At 42.3% G+C, this 20758-nt stretch overlaps 1 protein-coding gene across 3 annotated transcripts in view; it reads left to right on the top strand.

Annotated features, from left to right (window-relative positions):
* Positions 1–20758, top strand: part of LOC147022129 (semaphorin-5A-like) — a 140599-nt gene that overhangs the window by 48905 nt on the left and 70936 nt on the right. For all 3 annotated transcript variants that reach the window (XM_085892733.1, XM_085892734.1, XM_085892735.1), the window contains 2 exons: positions 13830–13929; positions 14124–14169. In XM_085892733.1, the coding sequence (XP_085748859.1) occupies positions 13830–13929; positions 14124–14169 (146 nt within the window). The remainder of the gene's footprint in view (positions 1–13829; positions 13930–14123; positions 14170–20758) is intronic.

Below are 20758 nucleotides of genomic sequence, written 5' to 3'. Positions count from 1 at the left end.
TTACACTGGAGATCGAGATATGTTAACATCCTCACCAGCGAAGCGACGTGTTGTATTCGCTGGTACTTCAAGAAATAGTACATACATCTAATTCGGAGACTTGGTAAATCAAGATTCATCATCATCACACCATTTGAAAGCCTTTATCCCTGAGCAGGGGTCAGATTTTTGCGGGCTCCAATCATGGTACCCTTTCTTGTGGCAATGTTTTTACGGCCGGATGCCCTTCCTGACGCCAACCCTTTAGTTGCCTTCGACCCTGCAGGGATAATTACCAGTATACAGGTGCTCATTTTGCCGACCTTCGGAAGGATGACAGGCTGAGTCAACCCCCCTGATGCTAACTCAGCAGCCAGCGGGGCTCGAACTCAGGACCCCAAGGATCCCAACAAGGATCCCAAGCCACCGCCTTAACCACTGAGCCACACCAAGCTCATTTGGTAAATCAAGATTCATGTTCACAAATACAAAATCCTTCATTATGGGCAGAGCAGTCCTTGGTACGAGTACCATATGGATATGGTATACGTGAAGTGCAGATCCTTTGCATCGTTGAATGATCGAAGTGACGAAAGGAAAAGATTTAGTGTCGACCTTCGACCGATCATTAAAGGCTTCAATTCGCACAGATGTTGGTTTGTAAGAAGGCCAACATAATTGTAGGATTAATCGGGAAGATATTTTCCTCGTGTCAGAAAAGTTATGGTTCCATCGTACAAAAAGGTCCATACTTGGAACATTGTCATGTAATTTGGCAGCCACGTCTGGCACCTTGTGTACCGGCACGCATCAAAAGTAGATTACCTTCACACCATCCCATAACGATGCACGGGTGGCACGGGACCCCTGATAAGGAGACTGAAGGATTCATGGTTTTAAAAATAAGGAGGGAGGAAAGCGAGCATATCATGGTCATGGGACCACTTGACATCTCTGATTATCCCCCAAAAATGTCCAACAAATCCAAGTAGAACGTGAAGCAGTCATCCATATTCCCACATACAAATAAGATGATATTTTGGCCATCACCTCCTGCTGTCATCCCCAACCTCAAATGTGCTCCAAACAAACTTATTCCTCCACATCCTCGACCTACCTTCAATGTCCTCTCACAAATTACTTTTCCCATTCTCTTCGTTCCTGTCGTAGTGCTTTCCTTTCTTTTTATCAATTTTAACTCTTTCAATCTTCCCTCCTCCACAACACGCACACACACACACACACACACACACACACACACACTTAACGATGATGGAGAATTATGCGACGTCTGCCCCATGAAAATGGTGTCTGCTTAGAACATTGTCACCCATGTGTGTTAAGCAGGTGTATATGTGATCAAGGTGATGTTTCCCTTGCACGATTGACGATACACATGGCAATTTAGCTGCATGATCGAAACGTTATGTCATGTAAGTTTCACGATACACATGAACCTATTTTTATACATAGGAGGAAATAGCAAGATCCATATAAAATTCTTTCCCATAAGGGATGTCATTTGCCAAAGCATTTGCTATGACAATCTGCAGGCAGAGAGGGAGGATTGCTGGGAATGGGAAGGATTGCCAAGTTGAGGCTTTCCTGGGGCTGAGAAAGGTTCAAGTGATAAGCAGTCTGTGAGTAGTTGGTTTGAGGGGGGAGTCGGTAGAGGTGGGTTGGATGTAAAATTGCCAAGTTGGTATTGCTCAGAATAGCACTGGTAAGTTCAAAACATCTGGTGCTGCTCTGAAGAAATCCGTGCCATGATTTGAAAATCCACAAGGTATTCGACTGCATTGGTAAGAGAAACAGGTACATCCATCTCCCAGGGTGATGATACGTGGTGGGAGAGATTTCCCCCACCCCCCTCCCCAAAAAAAAAACTATATGGGGATCGAGATGGAATGAGTGAAAGAAGAAGGAAACCTTTTGGGATCTACTCTAAGAGTGCACCTTGTGTAGCCTGAGTTGCAGAGAGATGTGAAAATATCAGCTGGGTACCATCGGCCATGTACTATTGACTCTCACGAGAGCAAATAGTACATTTTTTTCTTCATACAGTAGGCAAGGCTGACACAGGCCCCGTGTAAGCCGAGAAGAATACGGCTGACCTCTTGCGATGTGACGCAGCTCCGCCTGGGGAAACGATCATAACCCCCCTTGTGGGAAAGAAAACAGCAGGAATCACTTTGGGAAGGAAAACACGGAATCGGAGCAATTTCCCCCCGTTGAGGACTGTGAGTTCTTGGCACTTTGTCTCCACTCAGGTCCTCTTAGCCGAAGCTATAATTTCACTACATTTCTTGGTTTTCCGGCGCTGCAAGTGAGAATGTTCTCAGAGACGCATGCGAGGGTCACAAGAGCGGCGTTTCGATGCTCGATCACATCTTTTATCCTTCGAAGCGTTGAACATTCCTCTCTGAACCTGCGTACAATTTGTATCCCACTACATATAATCCTTGTATTTGATTTATTCGACAAGTTTCATTATGGATGTATGGCTGTTACTGTGAAAGAAATCTTTCAAAGCAATCCGTTTTCTCCAGCACACCATTTCCTTCATCGGATCACGCAAGTGATTCTTGGCTCCCACAACGACATCTGGGCCTAGCGTGTAAAGCACAGCTTTATTATGGACACCAGACCGACGCATTCGCTCAGGTTGCTCTTCGAGCTTGTACCGGTCGGCTGTGGGAACAAGCGCTCGGGTTTGGTTCATAAATCGCTTTCGGTTATATATTAGGTTTTCGACAATATCACGAGTCGACAATGGGCACCTGGTTTCTATTGCTGACATTAGTCAATAACCGTTGCACTTTGAGCAGCAGATGCTGAAACCCCTAAACCTGGCTGCAGGGATGTGTGCTTGCATAGCTTGGAGATATTCTCACAATTCCAAAAAGCTGTTCCGAGAACAAAACTCTTTTACGGCCCAATGGCAGAGATTTCTGACATTCCATGGCCTACATCGAATGCAATCGAGTTGTGCTGTCTCAGCTGTGTTCATCAATCCATTGTGTGAACTGTTGGAGAACATGAAAATGGAGTCTCAAGAAAATGTTACCTGTATTATCTAGATATCCAGTTAGTTCAAAATGTTACCTGTATGATCTATATATCTCGTTGGTTCAAAATGTTACCTGTATTATCTATATATCTCGTTGGTTCAAAATATGACCTGTATTATCTATATATCTAGTTGTTTTTTTTTAAACCTTGCTCTGGGTTGGTGCCAGTTATGGGTTTGAATTTCTCCATAATTGCTGAACATATGTAATCTAATTCTGGTTCTCTGCCTGATGGCACAATCGGTGCTGCCGAAGCAACCTCATGGGAAGGATTACACTGGGTGTCTTGTCGTTGCCTTGCCAGTGGGAATCAGGGCAGGATGTTGATGTAATTTGTTCAGGGTGCCGGCGATAGCTCGCCTATTCTTCGCGAAGGACACCGTGGGATCTTTAACGTACACCAACTCATGCTGGCAGATAGGGCGGCCAGCTTAACGTCCATCCGAGGGATGGCACACGCATTGGTGAATCACCCTGCCCGTGAAACACCCGGGATGACAGTTTATAGCTGTGTCGGGATTCGGACCCAGGCTGCAGACAGCTTGGTTAACTCGTAAATACATCGAGGGACATTTTGAAGATGTGTCAGCAACTGGAAATGTGAACAAAACTCAAAACTAGAACAGCACTCGGTGGAACACAGATTCTCACCTCGTGTGATCATTCTGAACAAAAAATTAGAACTCATTCTTCATTCCTAACTCATTCTGAACTCATTCCTGCACATTTCATGCATGCCCCCTCCCTCCCCGATTGTTAACTGAACACATTACTATTATGGGGGAGTGTGAGCGAGGCGGGGTGAGGAAATGAGAGCTAGGAAGTGGGGGAGAGCGAGAACTCACCACACGTCGCTATACACTCTGGGAATGGGGAGGGGCAAGGAAGATGGTGGAGTACTGGGGGGGGGAAGGGGAGTACTGGGGATGGGAGAGAGGGGAGTACTGGGGGGAGAGGGGAGTACTGGGGGGGAGAGGGGAGTACTGGGGGGAGAGGGGAGTACGGGGGGAGAGGGGAGTACTGGGGGGAAAGGGGAGTACTGGGGATGGGAGAGAGGGGAGTTCTGGGGGGAGAGGGGAGTACTGGGGGGAGGAGAGTACTGGGGGGGGGAGAGGGGAGTACTGGGGAGGGGAGAGAGGGGAGTACTGGGGGGGAGAGGGGAGTACTGGGGATGTGAGAGAGGGGAGTACTGGGGGGAGAGGGGAGTACTGGGGGAGGGGAGTACTGGGGAGGGGAGAGAAGGGGTACAGGGGAGGAGAGAGGGGGTACAGGGGAGGAGAGAGAGGGGGTACTGGGGAGGGAGAGAGGATGTTCTGGACATGCGTTTGGCAGAGGGACTTGAGGGAAAGCAGGGGGTGGGGAGGGGGAGGAGGTAGAGGGGCTTTGGGAGGAAGTATGGGAAGCAAGGACATTTTCATTCAATCATCGAGAAAGCCTCACTCGTGTTCATGCCTTTATTTAATTACCACACATACGATAAGCTCTAGAACAGTGTTTCTCAAGGTGGGGTACACGCCCCACCGGTGGGGCATGAGGATTCAGAATTAATGAATTAATACATGATCGCTTTCGATATATATATATATATATATATATATATATATATATATATATATATATATATATATATATATATATATATATATATATATATATATATATATATATATATATATGAGAAATCGACTGGAAATCACGAAACGTGCTGATTTAAGGCTGAAACTGACAAAATTGGTTCCTCGAATCAAACAAATCTGCAGCCAGCGTCAAGGGCAGGGCTCCCATTGAAGTGAGTAGCAATTGAATAAAATTTGCAATAAGGTTTTAATAAAACGTTTTGAATACATATGTCGTGTATATACTGTGGTGTCTCCAATCATGGTGGGGCGTACGATTTTTTTTTGAAAATCAAAGTGGGGCGTCGGACAAAAAAGGTTAAGAAACACTGGGCTGGACTCTCTTAACCTGAGATGGATTGTGGAATTGATCCGAGCAGCAGTTGCTAAAACAGAAAAGTTTTGTCCAGTTCACACATTCTTTGACACCCTTTTCTCTCCTCTCCTCGACCTTCAGAGAGTTATATGGTATTGGAGACTACATTTTCATGTTTTGGGAGGATGGCAGCATGAAGGGAGGGGAAAGCAGCACGAGGGGAGGGGAAGGCAGTACGATGGGGGGGGGAACGCGGTGCGACGGGGGGGGGGGAGGCAGCACGAGGGGAATGAGAAGGCAGCACGATGAGCAGGGCCGGATTTAGGCATGGGCAAGCTGGGCAGTTGCCCAGGGGCCTCCACGATCAGGGGCCTCCACATATTTCATGGAAAAAAAATTGTAAGGAAAAATGTATTTGTGAGTGCCTGAATGGTAGTTGGTAGTTGGTGAAACAGATACAAGATATTCATCTATAACAGGTATAAGATTATCTGCCTATTCATCTATATCAGATATAAGATATTCATCTATAACAGGTATAATATATTCATCTATAACAGATATAAGATATTCATCTATAACAGGTATAAGATATTCATCTATAACAGGTATAATATATTCATCTATATCAGATATAAGATATTCATCTATAACAGGTATAATATATTCATCTATAACAGATATAAGATATTCATCTATAACAGACATAAGATATTCATCTATATCAGATATAAGATATTCATCTATAACAGTGTAAGATATTCATCTATAACAGATATAAGATATTCATCTATAACAGATATAAGATATTCATCTATAACAGGTATAAGATATTCATCTATAACAGACATAAGATATTCATCTATAACAGTATAAGATATTCATCTATATCAGATATAAGATATTCATCTATAACAGGTATAAGATATTCATCTATAACAGATATAAGATATTTATCTATAACAGGTATAAGATATTCATCTATAACAGATATAAGATATTCATCTATAACAGGTATAAGATATTCATCTATAACAGGTATAAGATATTCATCTATAACAGACATAAGATATTGATCTATATCAGATATAAGATATTCATCTATAACAGTATAAGATATTCATCTATAACAGGTATAAGATATTCATCTATAACAGATATAAGATATTCATCTATAACAGGTATAAGATATTCATCTATAACAGGTATAATATATTCATCTATATCAGATATAAGATATTCATCTATAACAGTATAAGATATTCATCTATAACAGGTATAAGATATTCATCTATAACAGATATAAGATATTCATCTATAACAGGTATAAGATATTCATCTATAACAGGTATAATATATTCATCTATATCAGATATAAGATATTCATCTATAACAGGTATAATATATTCATCTATAACAGATATAAGATATTCATCTATAACAGACATAAGATATTCATCTATATCAGATATAAGATATTCATCTATAACAGTGTAAGATATTCATCTATAACAGATATAAGATATTCATCTATAACAGATATAAGATATTCATCTATAACAGGTATAAGATATTCATCTATAACAGACATAAGATATTCATCTATAACAGATATAAGATATTCATCTATAACAAGTATAAGATATTCATCTATAACAGGTATAAGATATTCATCTATAACAGATATAAGATATTCATCTATAACAGGTATAAGATATTCATCGATAACAGACATAAGATATTCATCTATATCAGATATAAGATATTCATCTATAACAGTGTAAGATATTCATCTATAACAGATATAAGATATTCATCTATAACAGATATAAGATATTGATCTATATCAGATGTAAGATATTCATCTATAACAGTATAAGATATTCATCTATATCAGATATAAGATATTCATCTATAACAGACATAAGATATTCATCTATAACAGACATAAGATATTCATCTATAACAGACATAAGATATTCATCTATAACAGACATAAGATATTCATCTATACCAGACATAAGATATTCATCTATAACAGACATAAGATATTCATCTATAACAGACATAAGATATTCATCTATAACAGGTATAAGATATTCATCTATAACAGACATAAGATATTCATCTATAACAGACATAAGATATTCATCTATAACAGACATAAGATATTCATCTATAACAGACATAAGATATTCATCTATAACAGATATAAGATATTTATCTATCACAGATATAAGATATTCATCTATAACAGATATAAGATATTCATCTATAACAGTCATAAGATATTCATCTATAACAGACATAAGATATTCATCTATAACAGACATAAGATATTCATCTCTCACAGATATAAGATATTCATCTATCACAGATATAAGATATTCATCTTATCTCATTCTTTCAGATTCAAATTCTTTTTTCTTCAGATTCTTTGTTCTTGAAAAATATACTTTATGGATGACTGTAAATATGTCTTGTCACCTTTTTAGTATTCTAAGGTCGGATGGGCCTCCACCACTGAAGACTGCCCAGGGGCCACCACATGTCTAAATCCGGTCCTGACGATGGGGGGGAGGGGGGAGGGGGTGGTGGTGCAAAGGGGGGGGTGGAGGCAACATGAGGATAAGGAAGGCAGTGTCAGGGAAATGGAGGCAGAAGGAAGGCAGTGTGTGGGGAGGGGGAGAGAAGGAAGCACACCATTGCGTTGCCTGGGCGATAAAACATGCCCAAACAGCAATGTTTTCTTTTTAACCGCCGTGTTCTTCATAAAGCCAGGCAGGAGCATTTAAAATTTAATACCCATGCTATCTACCTGGCAAAGGCCTGTTTGCATGCACACCCCCTCCCCCATATGCGTTCCTTAAACTTCCTCGCAGTCCATGCTAACTGTGTATGCGCACCGGCGATATACTCATCCTTTCACTCACACATGTGCATGGATTTCCCCACATCGAGCCTGGTGTTGGCTTAGTGGTTAGGGTAGCAGCTTGGAATCCTAGGGTTCTGAGTTCAAGCCCCGTTGGCTGCTGAATTAATACATCAGGGGGGTGACTCAGCCTGTCATCCTTCTGAGGTCAGCAAAATGAGTACCAGTGTGTACTGCTAGAGAGGCACTGCATCAGCGACACAGTTGCACTTCCGATAAATGATAGCTACCCTGGCAGCTAAGCTGCCATACGCAAGAAGAGAAGAAGATTTCCCCACATCCGCACTGCACAGTGGCGCATCCCGTGTGGCTTCGATGCCGCAGCACATCTGCTCCCCATGTGCCTTTGGCGCTGCGGCATGTCTGCTTCCCATGTGCAGAAGCACGTGGTTCGCAAGACGGCCGCACAACCTCCTCCACAGCGCCACACACCACGGGCCCTGGTGCGAGTTCAAACCGCGTGACTGCAAAACTGGCACACCGCACACACGTAACCAAGTATGCAGGTACACACACAGCACACTGAGAATCATTTGTACCCATTTGTACCACATCCATGTGTGCTGTCTGCATACCTCTTCATTTTCAGCAACTACTGACTATTAATATATTTCAGCAATGATTAGTATATTTCAATGAATACTTTGTAATGAAAACAGATTGCACAAAGTGATGTCAAGAAAAAATATATACCTCTTCACTTGCAGCAACAAAAAAGTCAAAACCTCTTCACCTCTTCACTTGCAGAAACTGCCAACTTTAAATTGCAGCAACTATTAGTCATTCATATCAATACGACTCTTAATATATTGCAGCGACTATTGGTATATTTATATAAATATTCTATAATGAAAGCAGATCACACAAAATGGTGAAAAAGAAAACTGTGCACGCAATTGCCAAATACAATGACCCCTTTGGTCTGTATCGTCATGGTTTGCAACAGCAGGTTGAAGAGCACGGTGTTGTGCTCAGTGAAGTTCACTTTCTGCACATTGCTTAATTTTGAGCTCACCTGGAGTGTAGTTGCAGGTAGCTTATGGGATGGCACGTCCTCCGTCCATCCATCCGTCCGTCCGTTCATCCATTGTCCATCCAAAAATACTTGCAACTTCTTCTCTGAAACTACACATACGATTTCGATGAAACTTCACCACAACCTACATCTCCAGTGATGTACCATAGTTGTTCACGGCATTAAAAAAAAATATCCATAGGTATTTACTTTCTTCTCCGTTATATATTTTGTGGGCCATCCATGCCTCCCAGTGGTTCTCCCCTGTTAGGTTATCCAGCCACGACGAGGTGAGCACCCAGGGCTTCTGCTCCCATGTTTTCTTCACTCAATATAATCGTCGGAACAGTAGAAAAAGTTAAGTTTAATGCTTTTGCTTAAATAAATACACTTAGTTATGAAAATCGGTAGTTTGTTAAAATTTTAAGATTTCACTCCAGATTTTGACACTTATTTAGTCCACAAGACCCAATTCTCAAATCAGACATAATATTTCAATTTATATACTTTAATTCGTTTGTGAGACGAGATCGTGTTTCCAAATCAAGGCATCTAGGCCAAACAAAATTGCGAATTAAGACCCCAGCAAGCTGGCTGAGGGCTGACGAAGGATGAGCCTTTTTTCTTTTTTTGTATACAATGTCGAGGCTCATATGAGAACAAACACACAGAACATACAACAATGGGAGAAGGAGATACTAGAGGTGGGAGAGGGAAGGACAAAACAGCGTGGAACAGAGACATTAGGAGATCTGTGGAAGGGAGAGGGACAGGGCGGGGTACACAGGGTATACAAGATGGACATTACAGGGACTCTCATGTCCTAACACAACAGGGACTTTTAGGAAGGAAACCAGGGAATTTGAAGGAGGTGGGTTTGGGGTGGATTAACGGGGGTAGAAAAGAACATTGTTTTGGATGGGGAAAGAAAAGAGATGGTGGTGAACAGCTGTTTTGAAGACCTGGAGGAAAGAGTGGGATTGAAGAGCCTTGCTGAAGGACAATTAAATAAGGCTGTCAATTATCTTCAAAGGGGGTGTTTAAATTTACCCAAACATCTAATTTTCACTATTGCACTCCCTTTGAGTTCCCTTAGTGTGCATGCAAAGTTTCAGGCTGCTACGTTTCATGGTTTTGGAGTTATGGAGGACACACACACACACACACACACACACACACACACACACACACACACACACACACACACACACACACACACACACACACACACACACACACACACACACACTTATTATTTTAGATTGATTGATTATTAGGATATTTATCCATCACTTTTGTGCACATTAAACTAAGGCTAAATTGCTCCAATGAGGATGATTATGAAAAAGATTCTCAAACTATATTCCCCATGGCTAGTCGAACATCTATAAGCAGCTTCACATTGATCTGTCAAGCAGTTCTGGAGAAGTTTTTGTTTTATTTTTACGTTGTTATTTTCAATCCAATATAGCCACCAGACCATATGACCAATAACGGGAAGTAGTCATGTTATTATCTTTATGATTATTAACACAATAGTAGAGTACCCACCCTACAGGTGATCTTGTTCCAAGCGTGCAACACATTTTTCTGATGCATTCCTTTATTTTGTTGGTGTACAGGCAACAAACCACTGCCTCGATCACTCCCAAAAATAAAATTAACCCGGGTTATGTATATGACCCGAAAACATGTGTACCGCCTATGTGCATATATAATATATTGTACCGAGGTTATATACCTAGGATAATTCCAATTGCACCCACCCTCCCTCAAAAGGAAGAAAATGCCAAAATAGGTGAAATCAAAATAAATCCAAAACTTTATGGAATAAAAAAAAAAAACTTGCACATGCACAATGTCAGGATGTCCTCATTAATCCCTGAAAGTTTCAGCTTCCTCGGTCAAATCCTCTCGGAGGAGTAGACGATACATACACTTGCTCCAACGTCTATAGATTAATTATTGTAGTTTTCGTGAATTATGAAAAAATAAATTTAAAAACAAGTCTATTTTGAACATCATCTTCGGCGATTGGGAAAATATTCACCAATTTGTGTACTTTTTCTTATATCCCCGAGGTTTCCAACACGTGTTGTGCATAACTTTTTGAGAGTTATAACTTGGTTCTTCATGCGATCATAATGTCACGTTTTGCATCGGTGCTTATAGCAGGAAAAGTCATCCTGTCTCCAAAAGTGGGCAAATATTTTTAGTTGAATAATGAGTGTTTGTGCAATGAATGAGATGAGTTCCTCAAGAATAATAACCTATAACGATCCTGTCATATGGCCACCAATATTGTAAAAGGATTATTAACAATAGTGTTCATTTGTGACAGAATTGTGTAAAAAGGGTAATCTGTCACAGGTTGAAAAATATCATTCTGTCCCCTCAAATTCCGAGCTTGCCAGCAGTTATCATTTGACATAGTGGAATACCAAAATGCAATTTTTTGATCCACTTCTGTCCAATGAAACGTTCTGTTTTATTTGGGACGAGAAAGATTGTTTTCAGAGATCCACAATTTGAGATGTAGAATGAAGCTAACGTACTAATCAAATCTGATCTGTGAACTGTAATTACGTCGGATGGATGAAGAAGCCACTAAAACAAATCCAGGGGAATTTATTCAATTGGTCAATTTTTTTATTTTTTTATAATCAAACGACATCTTGAGAAATTCAGCTTGTGCTTGTAAAACTTTTTTCCCCCGATAATTATGACTTATAGGGCTCTGAAGGGAGCTGTATATGGGAGATGGGGTGTTGTGGGAGTTGCTATCATGATGCATTTCATGTGCAGAAACTTCTTCTCTTACCAGTGAGAGTTTGTTTAAACCTATGAGGTTGTGATCTTATAACGGTACAGTTTTCTAAAGCAGTGGATCCGAGAATCGACCTGTGAACTCTCAGGTGACACCTGGAACACCTTAGTAGTGCATGTGAGCTATTAGACAATGCTCACGTGAGTTAGGTCACCGCATCTGCCTGCGGAGTGGACTGACAAAATTGCTCAGAGGTGGTGAACCCACCTTTTAACTGTCTATCCTGGGTTGAATTCCCAACCTGACTTTAAACTCTGTCCCTGGTGCTTCATACACAAGGTGTTGCATCGAGTGAGCTGTTCTTCTGAGATATGAAGCCAGCTGGTCCCATCTACTCGCATTCATTGGTGGAATTTTAAGATCCATCGGTATCCTTCAAAAAATTGGGTCATTTTGTCTACCCTGGTTAAATTTTATTTTCCTGCATGATCTGTGAAGAATGATGCATCATCATTACAGCTGTGCCTTCTGCAACCCCCCCCCCCCCAACCTCAAAATGACTCAACCAGCAGCCAGATGTTGAAAATGCATGAATGGATGAGCCTTTGGTGAGATCAACAAACTATTTGTTCATTGTATCCAAAAGCATTCTAATGGAGGGTGGTTCTACTTGTCGTGATGTTGTGCCTGTCTTGTCACCCGCTGATGGCCTTGCCAAGTCTCTAGTTCTTCAACTCAAACAAATCGAGTATGGTCGGGCAATGGTGAGAGTAGTGAGTTGCATTTAAAGCACACAATCTGTGTGGGTGGTCCTTCCATCTGTATGCAGCCAGGCTCCATGACAGTGATTTCATGCCTTGCGTGTGGCCAGACACTGTGGAACCCGTTGTCTGCCTGTCCACTGGATCAGGGTGGCAACGAGCCACCAGAATGACCAACCCGTCATCGGTCATTGTTTTTGACCCGGGTGTCACATTTGGCCCTCTTGCCCTCTCACTTCCTCCACCGGCATGCCCGTCCGGCCACCTGTCGTAAGGAATTGAAACAACTGGAATAGCACTTTGACAGTGACAAAGACATTGGTCAGGGGTCCAGGCTAAAGGTGACAAGGTCTGTCTTGTATAAATGTGCTGTTGTTGTTCCTTAAACGTTTCCATTCCCACTATTACAATTTGAGATGATGCGTTTTTGCTGGTGGTCTTGAGCTGGTTTAGTTTCACTGTCCTTCATTCGCGTACTCGTCTTCGAGCAGTCTAGTCTGGGTTTGTTTCCCAACCTGACTGTAAATTGTCATCCCGGTGCTTCGCAAACATGGCTTTATCCATGAGTATACACCTTCTTTGTTGGAGACGTTGGGCCAGCTTTCCTTTCTGCTAACGTTGATTTGTGGATATTAGATCCTACGACTGTTCAAAAAGAGTAGGCCATCGCTTTGCACTGGTATCTTGCCAAATTCTAAATTGTCTCCTTGATCGAGTGAGGGCATTCCATCAGTGGCACATCCCCACCCCCAGGCATTATGCAAACAACCAGGTGCTATATACAGTATGTGCATGAATTAATTCGTTTGTATAGTTTGTGTACATTGTGGTCTTCAGTCTTTATCAATGTTGACAGACATGTGGGTTTATTTCATAAGTCAGCCCTCAAGGTACAGGTATGTTCAGCTGCATGAAATACCTTCAATATTCCTAAAAAGCACTGGCATCGTCGTGTCGTTGGGGGCTTGCATGCCTCCCCCAAATCCCCCTGCTCCCACCACATTCCCCACCAACCCGACGAGCCTTCACCACTCCTCGGGGATTGAGTTACAGTTATTGTTCAGGAGAGGTGGACGCAGGAGTGGTCTCATGGGAGATTAAATCCTGTTGCAGCCTCAGCACAATCTTTCAGCTCTTCGGATGTTTTCCGAACGTCACGCTGCGCTGCTAACACCGTTACTTGATAAGATCTACCACAGAGACACCCAACAGACATCTTTATAGGGTGCACAACACAGTAGCCACACTTTTGTAATATCCTCGAAATGAAGGCACAAGCACTCATCATCGTTCACCGGTGCTGGAAAGATTTATATAACCGGTGTATCAAAATGTCCTCTCCATCGTGTACCTTTGCTCCATACCTCCGCAGAACTGAAGCCATATCTTCATGCATTCACGTTTCCCGGTGCTCAGAATTTCTCCGACCTCGTTTTTGATCCCACGAATGGCCAGCTGGTCATCGGAGCAAGGTACAAGCATGGTAGTGTGGAATTAGAACGCATTGGTTGGATGTTGTTTGTCCGAAGTAGATAGCCTCTCTGAACCCAGGTGCTTTTCCGAGTCGTTCCCGTATCCATTGCATGTCTCGTTCCCTTTGACTTGGTTCCTAACCCACATCCTCACAGTCTCCCCTATCACTGATGCTTATCTGCTTTGTTTGCAGGAATTACCTTTTCCAGTTGAGCCTTGCAGACCTTTCATTGATACAGGTAAGGCCTCTCATTTTTGGCCTGGGTTACTGCTCTTTGAATTGCACACAGCGGTTGCTTTTTTTGTGGCATCAAACATGTAGTTGTAAACAAATGTGTATCATGAGATGACTTGTACACTTCATCGCATTTCACAGCTGAGCTCACTGCCCACATCATGGCTTTAGTACATGTTAGACCACAAGGCCTGCGCACGGTCACTCCGGCATTCAATTGCCGCCAAGTAGGGTGAGTTGAGCAAAATGAGAACGTTTTGGGGCTTTGTGCTTGGCTCTAGGCGACGTCAAAAATCTCCAGCACAGGCCAGAAAAGCAATATATCCACCAGTGTTTGCAGCTGTGGGAATCTCAAAAGCGGTTCCTATCCTTATAAACTTGACCGCAGCATTTGAACAATATGGCGGATTCCATTTCGTCCTACACACAAACAGTGAACCGATTTGCACGGCCATACTTTTGGCTTGTGCGTTTGTAACCAAGGGACGCATGACAAACGAGGCTGTGGGAACAAATGCTATCAAGGGGGATGGGGAGAGGGAAGGGAAACGGATGATGCTCACGAAATGTTTCATTCATTTTCCAGTTCAGCTTTCGGAATGTAAGGATCTTCACAGATGAGAACGGTCATCGTGTACCCCCGATGCAGATCGGGATTTGGACATGTGTGCTCTCGTGCAGAAAGGACGGGTCTACTCGTATCTCTAAACCCATAGCACAAACTACAAGTGTTTCGCGCTGCGGTCATGGTGATCCAGATGTACACACAGTTGAGCTAGTTGGTTTGTAATAGTTCAGGTATAACCTGGTATCATCACGATACCGCCAAAGGATATGAAACGAAACAGTTCTTTGCTTTAATATGTCAGTGGTCTTTGTTTTGTGTAAGTTTTCTACATTGGTTCTCTTTTTGCTTAATTGCACACCTGCATGATTTTGCCGCTGCTCTTGTTTGCACAAGGCTTATTTTGAGATGATTGTTCCCAGAGACCTTAGCCGAGAGACTCTTCTGTACAAAGTTTTTTTTCGAGAAGATGCTCAAGATTCTTCTTCTTGTTGAAACACGTGCCGTATTGCCTCTCGGTTGCATTTGGCGGGTGCAGCTTCTAAAGTTATAGGCAGATCTTTACATTGGAGTTTAGCACCATGAAAACAATGGCATGCCACCGATGGCACTCTGCATTGTGTCAAAGCTTTGCCTTCATAGTGAGGAGGAGAGAGGAAAAATACATGAATTGCCAACAGCTGCTGAAATTTTACAAAGAGGGACTCACCAGGCTTTTTTGTTCTCTACTCTTTTGCGATTGTTAACTTTATTTATGAGTTCCCTTCCGAAGAACTTCACCGCAGTAGGAAGCCGCTCAGCCCATGCAAGCCCACATAATGGTTGCCAACCTATTGTAAGTGCTCTATCCTTTTAATTGCTGAGCATCAAGCAAGGAAGCAGCACGTACCATTTATAAAGTCCTTGGATATGACTCGGCTGGGGTTCGAACCACTGACCTCCCAGACTCAGAGCAGATACTCCAACCGTTACACCACCAAGTCTTTTTGTGTCTTTATATACTCTGCACGGTCCTTTCTTGAAAGCACACGTTAAATCTCTTCACTAGTCGGAATTGAACTACGTAACAAAAAAAACGTTACAAGATAATGATCAGAGAAAATGTTCTAGCATTTTAGGCAAGACAAAAGCATGTGTTCCCAAATTTTACATCAATTGTACATGAGTGGGTGTCTCTCCTTCGAACCCCGAGGCATTTGTGTGCGTTCTTTGCTTCCGCCAGCACTCGCATCGACTCCAGTTCTCATTAGATGACAACATGCAGCAAAACCTTCAGGCTTGAGAGTCGCTTTGTCCTTGAGATGACCACAAAGACATCTGCTGAGGCTTTTGCAATGTTTCTTGGATTGGTAGCCAATTTTTAGTCACACAACTCTGCGTCTTCCAGTTCATTTCGAAAGATGGATGCGAGGAGAGTTGGGTTCTCTGAATCCATTTTCGTGAACGCCCTGACTCGTCATCACGAAAGGAAAATGCACAAAGCAGAGAGTGAAATAAGTAACATATGTAAAAATGAACGGAGGGCAGGCCATCCTGTAGGGAGTCACCAACATTGCAAGGCTTATGTGCTCGGGTCCTGGGCAATCATCACAGCACATCAATTTTGTTTCTTTCTCGAGATGCAATGATGAGCTTTTGTGAGTTTCACAAATTCAGCTCGCTTAGAATTGAGGAGGTTTCTTTTTTTTTCTCCCTATGTATTGTGAGGAACCCACCCTTGTGGAAAAACTTGGAATATCCATAAGCAGCAAAATGATCTCCTTTGTTAATGGCATCAAGATTATAGGAGCACAAAGCCCATCAAGAATCAAGAATCTTTTGTTGTCTCCTTCACCCCATGGTTTGATCAACAGTGGTTGATCAAGAAAAAGAAACGGATCAAGAGTCTCGCGTGTGAACGTCTGCGCGGAGGCCTGTTCGGACAGCCCCAGTGGGGCGTGGGGCCGATAAGCCGAATGAGCTGTGTGGGCTTGTGGTACATTATAGTGGCAGGTGCGTGGTAGCTTTGACGCCAGTGCAGAACAATGCCAGGAGAGCTTGTGTGTACGCGTCGTTCCGTATGTGAGCGCATTTGGTGCCGCAGTATAAACAACTGGCTTTCCAAACGAGAATCCTGCGAATCAAAGGGGACTAAGAATGTTCGGAACCATATTTTCGAATCAATGTAATATAACCATTCGATGTTTGAATCGAGTACTTTGAAATCAAATATTTGAATGCAGCATCCAATCGGAATTTGACCCATTCGTGTTCGTGCATGAGGCATTTGGCATGTTCATTGTCCTTGTTGCAATTTTTTTACAGTGTAGTGTGTGTGTGTGTGTGTGTGTGTGTGTGTGTGTGTGTGTGTGTGTGTGTGTGTGTGTGTGTGTGTGTGTTCCTGCTTGTGTGCACCCTTGAATCACTGTGGCAGCCTGAGCATGATAGTTTTTAAAGAGGACAATCAGTTTTGGTTCCAGTGCAAGCGCGGTGCTTGAAATTCAGCCATCACAAAATATCCAAGTTCACAAAATCAGGAGGAGCAGTGGAGACGATAAATTGTTTTCAGACATGTAAAGAGCAAGGATCTTGTATTTTTTTTTGTGCCCATATCTCATTACCACATCGACGCCGTGGCTGACGGATTGATGAACTAGGAAAACCAAAATATTTAGGTACTCGATGGTGCGACTACACTCGGCTGCAATCAAAATATCGCTTGTTGTGCGTTGTTCTGTGCAAAACTAATTGTTTATCTTTAATGTTGTACCACATCCGTGCCCTTCACACATGTGAGATTGCTCACATGCTGTCCATGCAGACTTTTGTAGCTCTTTGTGTTTTTTATTCACAAGCACAATGCTGATGAGCTCGAAGAAGTAAAAATAATTATTCTTGTATTGTTTTCACTTTTTGAAAACCCTCTGAATGTTGGCCTCGATTGGTTTGCCGCTGATGCTTTTCTGTTGTGAAATATGCTGGCAGAAACTTTGTTCCTTGTGCAAACAAAGCTTTGTGTGATAGAAACTCGATATTATTTATGATACAAGTGGAGTTCAAAACGTTCAACAAATGAGGTGCTCACAAAAGTCCGAGACATAGTCATAGATGAGGCATAGTCATATATCTTGGAATGTGTGACTCAAGAGAAGGATATGGGGGTGGTAATAGATATGGGGGTGGGTTGTGGAGGGTAAGCACACAGCACAATGTTAGGCAGCCATAGGTAAAGCAAACAGGGTTTTCGGTTGTATTTGTAGGGGCTAAATTATAAATCAAACTCGAAGGGCACTCAGTAGAGAGCATACCTCTGCCAGGCTGATTAGTTTATGTTTTGTATCCCACTGATAGGCTGGATCTGGATTTGGACCTGAACTAAAATTTAATCAGCTTGTTCTTCTCACCTAACCAACTCGCCCACCAAGTTTCGTCTGAATCTGTCCATAACCTTTTGAGATATTGTGCTATATATCATTTTAGCCCTGTCACTCAATGGTGAAGAATCACTTTAAAAATTCTCGGATCCAATTTCGGATCTTCACCAAAGTCGAATCAATTCTTCCTTGTTACGTACCTGACCTGCCCACCAAGTTTCGTCCGAATCCGTCCACAAATTGATGATTTTAGATGTTTGACCTTGAGTTGATCTTTGACCTTTTGACCTCAAAAATAATTGCTTTGCAAATTCAGTAATGTACCATGCGATTGATGCTTAATTTTCTGGTTAATCGAATGAAAATTGACGATTTTGCAGATGAATTTTGATGATTTTAGAAGCTTGAACTTGAGTTGACCTTTGACCTTTTGACCTCAAAAAGAGTTGCTTTTCCAATTCAGTAATGTACCATGCAATTGCTATTTAATTTTCAAGTCAATCGGATGAACATTGACAATTTTTTAGATAAAAATTGATTTTAGAAGTTTGACGTTGTTTAACTTTAGCCTTTTGATCTCAAAAATCGCTTATTTCCCAAATCAGTGATGGAATATACAAATCCTGTTCAATTTTCAAGTCAATCGGATGAAAAATGATGATTTTATGAATGATAACTCAAGATGACCTTTGACCTCAAAATTAATAGGCTTCTCAGTTGAGACTACCTCTACAACTTGGTAAAGTTTAATGATGATCAGTTTAGAATTGTGATCTGAAGGCGATTGACAAACAGACAAACAGACAGAACAAGCCGGTAGGCGGCCATGGGTCGCCGAGCATCATGTGACCTTTGACCCCTGATCTGAGTTAATCTAGAACTAAGTACTTACGAAATTGCAATCGAATCGGTGAACCTGTGTATGAGCAAGGGGGCTTTGAATGGTCATTTTGCCCGAACAATGCACTCTTTGACCTTTGACCCCTGACTTAGCCGAGATAGGTCAATATGTCCTGAAGCAAAGTTGTAGTACCCATTGAGTACTCTGTAACTCTGAACTTTCATTCGTATCGGTTAACCCGTGTTGGAGCAAGGGGGCTTTGAATGGTCATTTTGCCCGAAAAATGCACTCATTGACCTTTGACCCCTGAAATAACTGAGATAGGTCAATATGTTCTGAAGCATAATTGTAGTACTCATTGTGTACTATGTACCTATGAACTTTCATTCGTATCGGTTAACCCGTGTAGGAGCAAGGGGGCTTCGAATGGTCATTTTGACCGAAAAATGCACTCGTTGACCTTTGACCCCTGACATGGCCGAGATAGGTCCATATGTTCTGAAGCAAAGTTGTAGTACTCATTGCGTACTATGTACCAATGAACTTTCATTCATATCGGTTAATCCGTGTAGGAGCAAGGGGGCTATGAATGGTCATTTTGACCGAAAAATGCACTCATTGACCTTTGACCCCTGACATAGCCGGGATAGGTCAATATGTCCTGAAACAAAGTTTTAGTACTCATTCAGTATTCTGTACCTATGAACTTTCATTCGTATCGGTTAATCTGTGTTGGAGCAAGGGTGCCTTGAATGGTAATTTTGCCCGAAAAATGCACTTATTGACCTTTGACCCCTGACCTACTCGAGATAGGTCATTATGCAAATGACCAGTGTTGTAGTATTCATTATGGTCTATAAGCTTGTAAAGATTCATTCGATTCGGTGGTTCAACCGTCTTGGAGCTAGTGTACTTTGAATTTTCAGCGGGAATGCTCAAAGGCCCTCGGACACCCAAATTGAGAGGGTTGCCATTCTGGAAACTATAAGATATAGAACAAAATGGATGTCAAATAGAGAATCACCTAAAGATTATGCATACCAAATCTCATTGACTTCCATCTCCTGATAACCACTCGGTATCAATTTGACTGAAAAGTACCGAAAATGCGGTTTGATATCGGAAATCTCCAAAGTTCAAGGGGGTGCTGTGGGTGAACAAAGATATAAATCGAAAATCCGGCTCGATCGTTTGTGCACAATGTATTCCAGATGATTAGTGTGAATTATCATGGCCATCCAACCATAACCCTAGGAGGAGTAGCATTTGGCACGAAGACACCTCCAGCTCTCGCATATAATCGATTTTTGCACTCATTGACCTTTGACCCCTGACCTAAGCAATATCGGTCAATATGTCCTGAGGCAAAGTTGTAGCACTCATTCCGTGCTATGAACCTACAAAGTTTCATTCGGATCGATGCACTCACCTGGTCGCTAGGGGGCCTTCAATTTTCGTCAATTTTCGGGCATACTCCATTTGTATGGGGTGCTGCGGGTAAGGCCGAAGTCACATTTGGCACGGCGGCCATGGGGTCTGCAAAATCTACGGCCACTAGCAATTATAGGGCGGCCGCAATATTTCCACGGTCACACAATGTAGCAGTCACATATGTTTTTTTTTGGGGGGGGGGGAGCCGCACGGCGTATTTATAAATTGTGGAGACCGAAAACGTGGGGTTGCCGTACGGTCTTTGATTTGATGTCGCACGGTGACCTTAGGGCGTTCCTGCGGCGGCCATAGAATTTTCAAGGCAGACGCAAGGTGCCCGCAAGGCGACCGCAGGGGGACCCTAAGGCGAACGTGCGGCCAGACGGACGGTAACGAGTGGGTT

The sequence above is a fragment of the Eptatretus burgeri genome, chromosome 8, assembly GCF_056783735.1.
Source record: "Eptatretus burgeri isolate ZD-2024b chromosome 8, Ebu_testis_v1, whole genome shotgun sequence".
Taxonomy (NCBI): domain Eukaryota; kingdom Metazoa; phylum Chordata; class Myxini; order Myxiniformes; family Myxinidae; genus Eptatretus; species Eptatretus burgeri.
The sequence above is the reverse complement of the archived record's forward strand: the minus strand, read 5'-3'. Positions and strand labels throughout refer to the sequence as shown.